The sequence below is a fragment of the Oncorhynchus mykiss genome, chromosome 8, assembly GCF_013265735.2.
Source record: "Oncorhynchus mykiss isolate Arlee chromosome 8, USDA_OmykA_1.1, whole genome shotgun sequence".
Lineage (NCBI taxonomy): Eukaryota > Metazoa > Chordata > Actinopteri > Salmoniformes > Salmonidae > Oncorhynchus > Oncorhynchus mykiss.
The window spans coordinates 38,461,732-38,470,274 of record NC_048572.1 but is presented as its reverse complement, the minus strand read 5'-3'; the positions used below and the strand labels follow the sequence as shown (position 1 = coordinate 38,470,274).

The 8,543-nt window shown below is 44.1% G+C and overlaps 1 protein-coding gene across 1 annotated transcript; it reads right to left on the bottom strand.

The window, feature by feature from the left end:
* Positions 1–2,426: 2,426 nt before the first annotated feature.
* Positions 2,427–6,740, bottom strand: LOC118965514 (utrophin-like). The gene is made up of 7 exons (XM_036985450.1): positions 5,966–6,740; positions 5,718–5,840; positions 5,291–5,443; positions 4,832–5,029; positions 4,454–4,565; positions 4,032–4,246; positions 2,427–3,485 (listed from the first exon to the last, which is right to left on the bottom strand). Exons 4-7 carry the CDS (start codon positions 4,898–4,900, stop codon positions 3,165–3,167), a joined length of 717 nt encoding a protein of 238 aa, XP_036841345.1. The 5' UTR covers positions 4,901–5,029; positions 5,291–5,443; positions 5,718–5,840; positions 5,966–6,740; the 3' UTR covers positions 2,427–3,164.
* Between the last annotated feature and the right edge of the window lie 1,803 nt (positions 6,741–8,543).

Genomic DNA, 8,543 nt, shown 5'->3' with positions numbered 1-8,543 from the left:
AGCTCAAATAAGCAAAGAGTAATGACAATTCATCATTACAATAAGACATGAAGGTCAGTCGCAAAAACCATCAAGTTACCTGCCTCAGAAAATGCAGCCCAAATAAATGCTTCAGAGATCAAGTAATAGACACATCTCAACATCAACTGTTCAGAGCAGATGGTCGAATTGCTGCAAAGAAACCACTACTAAAGGACACCAATAATAAGAAGAGACTTACTTGGGCCAAGAAACACGAGCAATGGACATTAAGACCGGTGGAAATATGTATTTTGGTCTGATGAGTCCAAATTTGAGATGTTTGGTTCCAACTGCCGTGTCTTTGTGAGTAACAGAGTAGGTGAACGGATGGTCTCCGAAATGTGTGGCTCCCACCTTGAAGCATGGAGGAGGTGTGATGGTGCGGGGGTGCTTTGCTGGTGACACTGTCAGTGATTTATTTAGAATTCAAGGCACACTTAACCAGCATGGCTACCACAGCATTCTGAAGCGATATGCCATCCCATCTGGTTTGCGCTTAGTGGAACTATCAAGGAGGAGAGTGATGGAGTGCAGCATCAGATGACCTGGCCTCCACAATCACCCGACCTCAACCCAGTTGAGATGGTTTGGGATGAGTTGGACCGCAGTGTGAAGGAAAAGCTGCAAACAAGTGCTCAGCATATATGGGAACCCCTTCAAGACTGTTGGAAAAGCATTCCAGGTAAAGCTGGTTGAGAGAATGCCAAGAGTGTGCAAAGCTGTCATCAAAGCAAAGGGTGGCTACTTTGAAGAATCTCAAATATGAAATATATTTTGATTTAACACTTATTTGATTACTACATGAATCCATATGTGTTATTTCATAATGTTGTCTTCACTATTATTCTACAATTTAGAAAAAACCCTTGAATGAGTACGTGTCCAAACTTTTTACTGGTACTGTGTATGTGTGTGTGTGTTGCCCTCTGCCCTCTCTCTGTGTGCTGTGCTGTGCGTGTCTCTGTGCTCCTGTGTGATAGTGACTAATAGCAAACAGGCTGCATGCTGGCTTCCCATGAAGTCACTACAGCAGAACATGGAGTGAAACAGGCTAGAATGGTATAACAAAATATGGCACTACACCAGCGTAGGGAAACAGGCTAGCAGAAAGATAACCACACAAAGATAACCATCTACTACTTTCACCTCAAACAATCTCCTACTGCAAGACAATTTGTGATAAGGTTCCACAAAAAAATGTATAAAATGTTTGTCTCTTGCAATAATAAGGTGCTTCATCTTTCTATGGCTCCTCTCTAAGACCATAAGTGACAGAGGTAAGGTGACCGACTTGACATTGATGGGTGACAGACGAGTCACTCTGAATGAAGGAAGGTTCCAGGTTCCTTTCGACCCATCCCACTGACCACCTTCAGCCTGTCCTGCTCCCTCCTCTCATTCCAATGTCCCTCTCTTTTCTCATTCCCCTTTCTTGTTCATTCTATTTCATTAATCCAGTTTCCCTTTAGCACTGAGCGCAGTCCATCAATCTTACCCCAAGTTGAGACACAGAGCCAGAGAGAGAAATTAGAGAGAAGGAGGCAGTGGTGGAAATAGCATACAATTGCCACACTTGAGTAAAAGTAGGAATAACTCAAGCAAAAGTGAAAGTCGCCCAATAAACTGTTTTTAAAAAGTCTAAAAGTATTTGTTTATAAATATACTGAAGTATTAAAAGTAAATCTAATTGCAAAAAATGTACTTAAGTATCAAAAGTAAAAGTATAAATTGTTTCAAATTCCTTATATTCGATCCCAGGCTGTGTCGCAGCCGGCCTCCCCATGAGGCGGCGCACAATTGGGGAAAGGGGGATACCTAGTCAATTGTACAACTGAATGCCTTCAACTGAAATGTGTCTTTCACATTTAACCCAACCCCTCTGAATCCGAGAGGTGCGGAGTGCTGCCTTAATTGACATCCACATCTTCGGGCGCCTGGGGAACAGTGGGTTAACTGCCTTGCTCAGGGGCAGAATGACAGATTTGTACTTTGTCAGCTCAGGGATTCGATACAGCAAACTTTCGGTTACTGGCCCAATGCTCTAACCACTAGGCTACCTGGCTCAGGGTCATCCGGACTAGGGGAGGGGTTTGGCCGGCTGGGATGCCTTGCGGTGCGCCGGGCGCATTCACTCAGACCCCGGGAGCCAGTTGTAGGTGTTTCCTCCAACACATTGGTGCAGCTGGATTCCGGGTTAAGTGAGCAGTGTGTCAAGAAGCAGTGCGGCTTGGCAAGGTCGTGTTTAGGAGGACGCATGGCTCTCAACCTTCGCCTCTCCCGAGTCCGTACGGTAGTTGCAGCGATGGGACAATTGGATATCACGAAATTGGGGAGAATAAATTAAATTAAATAAAAAATTCCTTATATTAAGCAAACCAGATGGCACAATCGTTCATGCTTTTTAATTTACGGAGAGCCAGGGTGACACTCCAACACTCAGACATTTCAGAAACAAAGTGTTTATGTTTAGTGAGTCTGCCAGATCAGTGGCAGTAGAGAGGACCAGGGATGTTCTCTTGATAAGTGTGTGAATCGGACCATTTCTGTCCTGCATAGCATTCAAAATGTAACGAGTACTTTTGGGTGTCATGGAAAATGTATGGAGTAAAAAGTAAAAGTTATCCAAAATATAAATAGTAAACTACAGATACCCCAAAAAATAACTTAAGTAGTACTTTAAAGCATTTACTTCACACCACTGGAAGGAGGAGAACGGGGAGAGATGATAAGAAGGGAAAGAGGGTAAAATGGAGAAAAAAAGCAATTCCCAGAAAAAACTCCATTTGAAACGACAACGACGTGGGCTTCCTATTGGTGGAAAACAGAGATGGAGAAAGAGCCCACGTAGGAGAACATGTATGACCAGTCTGTTTTTAGAGCATCAATGCTCCTTCAAGAGAGACTAACCTAGAAAAACCCAATGAAAAAGCACAACTCAATGGTAGCTGAATGAAATCACATTTCTGTAGTGGTCTATAGTATTGAATCTGTGAACAGATGAAACCTCTGTGTTTCAGCCCCTCATTTAAACCATATACCGCTACATCCCAGTTCCCTTTATTTTCTGTCACCTTACAACTTTTAAAACACACACACAACCCCACAACACTAGCTCTGTCAATCAATCAACATCAACATGACAATCAATGATCGATGGAATGACAAATGATCAAGCATTGGTTTGGTTGGAGGTCCATTGTTGAATGAAATAGCGGAGTCAAGAATTCAAGTTGGTTCAGGACATTAGGTGAGACTTGACAAGTGTGTGTGTATACGTGTGTGTGTGTGTCTGCATGTGTACGTCCACTTCTTGTTGATGCTGTTCCAGGCTCCACGTTGTTTTTCTCTGTGACATCTTTGATCCTCCTTGTGTCGTCAGCAGAATACTCTCGCAGGAGCTGATTGGACCACTCGTTACAGGTTGCCATGGTACCCTGACCTCTTCCAAGGTCTTGCAAGAACACCTGGAGAAAAAACAAACAACAAATAATGACAACAACCTACTCCTCACAGACTAAACTATTTCACTTCTTTCATATACGTGTCACTTCCCTTTTAATCTCACAGTGATTATCATGGTTCCCTCAGGATCTCACTTTGTTTTAGCTTAAGGTATGCTAACCTACTTCATTAAATGATAAATAATTATCAGAACAGCTATCAGTACCTGTTCTATGGTATTGTAACTACAGTACAGTACAACAGTGAATTAGACACCGATGCCCTCTACTGCTTGACATTGGCATTGGGCAACAATTGAAAAGAAAGTCCACGACATTCCCCATAGGTGACGGCTCATTATTTACCTGCAAGGCATGTTTGATCAGCATTCATCAACACTATCAATAATAATCGTGACTAACCAACAGTGAGACCTCTCATCTGCATATACTCATTGTCATAATAGGCACGATACACTGGAATGCTAAAACGCATGATGAATGGTACACATGTGTTTTCTATTGGGCTAAGTCCAAAGGTCAAAGGGGAAGGGTCGCTGTATTTCTGACCTTGTTGTCACTGAGCTGTATGGTCAGGGGTTCCCTGGAGAGGTGAAGGTTGTGCAGGTGCCCCTCGTTCAGGTGTGCAGGTGCCCCAATCAGAGCATTCAGTTCCTGTCTCTGTTTCTCCCACTGATCGCTGTGGCCAATCATGTTATCCAGCTGCTGGAGCTGCGCCTCCACACCTTGCTGAGTGTTGTCCCATTGGCTATGCCCTTTCTCCACTGCAGAGAGAGAGAGGGGAAAAAAGTAGGTGTGTATGACCTTGGGCTAAGGCTAAACTGCACTTAGACAATAATATTTCTACAGAAACTGTATATGTGACTTTGTGTATCCAAATGCATTTCTCTTAAAGTATGTTCATGCTTTTCTCTCTAGGGATGACACAGTACATTATGTTCACGCTTTACTGGCTCTGTTAGCATACATACGTTTCTCCGTGACGGAGGTATTCAAGTTGGAGGTCTTGTTCTTGATGTTCTGGGCTAGAGTGACGATGTTCTCCAGCTGGGGAGGACGCAGCTCCAGGTCACTCTCCGTCACCTGAGCAGAATACCCAACCAATCCATCAGTCAATTGGATTTATACAATCCCTTTCACATGAACACATTACACTAATCACAAACACAGCTGCATTTACCATTACTAACACGTTTCACAGGCACAGTATATGATACACATGTATACCTTCACACACAGAGACCTAATGGTCATGATAAGTTACTTGCCACAGGTACCCACAGAAATGATGGCTAAAGCCATCACCCAGTACACGCCACCAGTCCCCATTCATTCCCATACACACGTACATGCAAGCACCCCATGGTAGTGCGTATCTCGTCTGTGTCCCCTACAGTGACGATGTTGGACTTAAGCATCTGGGTGATGAGCAGCAGCCAGTCAGCCAGCTCTGTGGCTGTCTTGTTCAGGTCTATGGGGGCCACCAGCTCTGGACTGCAGGGGGTGGTGGTGAGGGTCCTCAGTCATCAGACTGGCCATCTGTACTTCTGATGGGCACATCGAAACTGAGTGCCTGAATGTCTTAATTTAAACTGAGAGAGAAATAGGGTTGAACATAGACTACTATAAAAAAAAATATGTAAAGGTCTGCCAAAGCATCATCAGTTTAGCGTAGTTAGCCATAGCGCTGTGTGTGTGTGTGTGTGTGTGTGTGTGTGTGTGTGTGTGTGTGTGTGTGTGTGTGTGTGTGTGTGTGTGTGTGTGTGTGTGTGTGTGTGTGTGTGTGTGCGTGTGTGCGGACGCATTACCTGGCTCTCTGTAGGGCTGACCTCTCTCCCACTGAGGGTCTGATGTGTGACCTGGATGCAGTCGGTCATTCTGTTAATCTTGTCCTGGAACTGACCATGACTCTGGAGGTTCCCCTCCACCTCCCCTACTTTATCTAACAACTCATGAATCACCTGCAGGACATGGGGAGAGGAGAGTGAGAGAGGGACATAAAGAGAGAGGGGGGAGAGTTAGGGAGAGTGAGAGGGGGGGAGAGTTAGGGAGAGTGAGAGGGGGGGAGAGAGGGAAAGAGAGAGAGAGGACAAGGAATGGAGAGATGAAGAAGGAAGATAGTTCATCTCCATTGTTACTCTTTTAGTGTTACCGTTCCTTTTTTCCAGTTTAAGTTTAGGCTCCTGAGGTACGTAATGTTCATTAGGAAACATAGGTTCAATACGTTATTCTCACCTTGTTCCAGTTGAGATTGATGGTCCTGAGTTTGCTCAAGTGCTAGTCTCTCTCCTGATGACTCACTCTATGATTGGCCAGAATCTGGGGGCCATTCTGGGCGTCCATCTCTTCAGCCATAGTCTAGAGAGATAGGTGACAAAGGGGTGAAGAGGCTGAAGGATGGATGAGGGGAGAATTATGGGTAAATGAAAAGGTAAGTCAAGGTGAGGGTTAGGGGGGCAACATGTCCTGACTCTAAGCCTTACCTTAAGTTCTTTGAGGTTGCTGGCAGTGACAGGCAGAGAGCTCACAGCATATTCAGCCTGCTCCAGCCACAGAGAAAGGTCTCCACTACGCCTCACCAGCTCTAATAGGGCAGGGTCACTTCCAGTCAGCCCACACACACACACACACACACACACACACACACACACAAACAGGCGCAAGCCGCACAAGCAGACACACACACATTAAGATCTCAATTTCCCTACAGCTGCCGTGTGTAGGCCAAATCCTAACATTTATATTACATTTGTATGCTGATCTGTCATGCTGATATCATTACCACTTAGTACATTGATGCAGCAAATATTCATACATTTCGATAGATATCTGGACGAGTTTATCCTGCTCATATAAACATAATCCAATTTCTAAACTTTTCCAATGTAAACTATTTTTGGGGCCCAAAATGCCCATCTAATCACTCCTAACAAGCTGTCCTATTTCTATTGCGACTATGCTTAGTTTCCATGGTGTTCATCTCCATGGTTACCTGTGCTGTCTGTCCAGGACCTTTCTGTGCATGGCCCTACAGCTCTGCCCCAGGGCCTCCAGCTTGTTTTCCAGCAGGGGCCCGTCAGGGGCTGACAGCTGCAGCACACACACACGCACACACACTCCCTGACCTCCTGGTGTGTCCTGGCTGTGTCCGGGTGCAGTTGTCCATCAGTTCAATTAAATTAAATTTAAATTCAAATGTATTTATATAGCCCTTCGTACATCAGCTGATATCTCAAAGTGCTGTACAGAAACCCAGCCTAAAACCCCAAACAGTAAGCAATGCAGGTGTAGAAGCACGGTGGCTAGGAAAAACTCCCTAGAAAGGCCAAAACCTAGGAAGAAACCTAGAGACGAACCAGGCTATGTGGGGTGGCCAGTCCTCTTCTGGCTGTGCCGGGTGGAGATTATAACAGAACATGGCCAAGATGTTCAAATGTTCATAAATGACCAGCATGGTCCAATAATAATAAGGCAGAACAGTTGAAACTGGAGCAGCAGCACGGCCAGGTGGACTGGGGACAGCAAGGAGTCATCATGTCAGGTAGTCCTGAGGCATGGTCCTAGGGCTCAGGTCCTCCGAGAGAGAGAAAGAAAGAGAGAAAGAGAGAATTAGAGAGAGCACACTTAAATTCACACAGGACACCGAATAGGACAGGAGAAGTACTCCAGATATAACAAACTGACCCTAGCCCCCTGACACATAAACTACTGCAGCATAAATACTGGAGGCTGAGACAGGAGGGGTCAGGAGACACTGTGGCCCCATCTGAGGACACCCCCGGACAGGGCCAAACAGGAAGGATATAACCCTTAGTGTTCTTCCCTTAGTGAGGACCTGTTCCGTGTCGGTCATCCACTGACTAAGGTCGTTCAGGTCACAGTGGAACTGTCTCCACTCCTCCACTGCACAGTCTAAACTCCTAAAGACAGGGGACAGCAGAACTCATATTAGTTGAGTTTACCCAGACCCAACCCTAACCTTAACAATTAGGGTGGAAACGAACAGATCTGGAATCAGTTAACTCTGACCAAGCCCTGATATACGTAGCTATAGCCACCGTTATTATGGTGTTTATTGCGAATACTACGGAGGTTCCATTGAGTTGTCATGCCCTCATAATGAACCGAATGAGGATCTCAACCAAATGTTTATGAAGTATGGACCTTCAGCCTTTTTTGCTGACAACCTTTTAGCACAATTACTGTTTAAGTCCATGTTATGAACTGCAGTCCTTTTATGTTTTACAATATGCATGAGAGTGCATGAGAGATCAACATCAACATCTGAACACCCACACCAAGTCAGCTCATTCAAATATAGAAATATTGAGAAAGGACGTTTATAAAGTAATGCTTTGAAGTAATTTTCGATTAAAGCGGCCTAATCTTTCAATTCAAATCCAAAATGTAAACCCAAATGAATTATTTTTCATCTAGTCCTTACAGTCTGCTTTCAATCTTGAGAAAGTATTTAGGACAACACTGTTTTATTTACTAATTAATTCCTCCTTCTGAGGGTGTTGGGTGAATTTTGGCATCGGGCCGGGATCAGAATTAGGATCTCCCAAGACATACCCAGGTTCTTCCACTGGAAAAATACTTATTTTTCTGATAAGGAGAAAAGAAAAGTAAGAATGTCACCCCATTCCGTACCTCCATTAAGCAGTAGTGAATGTGTTGGGTGCCAGGGAATGACTGATAACACCGTAGTAAATTCCATTGAACCTCACAATGTACTGCCACATTAAGATAACTACCACCATATATCTTAAATAAGAACAGGTCAGGATCTTTTATGAGTTTTGAGCAGGAATTAGCATTTTTCCAAGATGGCGTAGCAGTGCAGACGTGGTTTGTTGTCCTCTCGTTTACTCTTTGTATTCTTAGTCTTTTTTGTATATATTTCAATTTATTTTTCAATATATTATCAATTTTTAAATGAAATATACATTCCGGTTACCCGCCTCACTCATTGTGAGTAATCGAAAAAGCCTTGGTTTCATGCATGTTAACATCAGAAGAGCCCTCCCTAAGTTTGATTTACTCACAGCTTTAGCACAC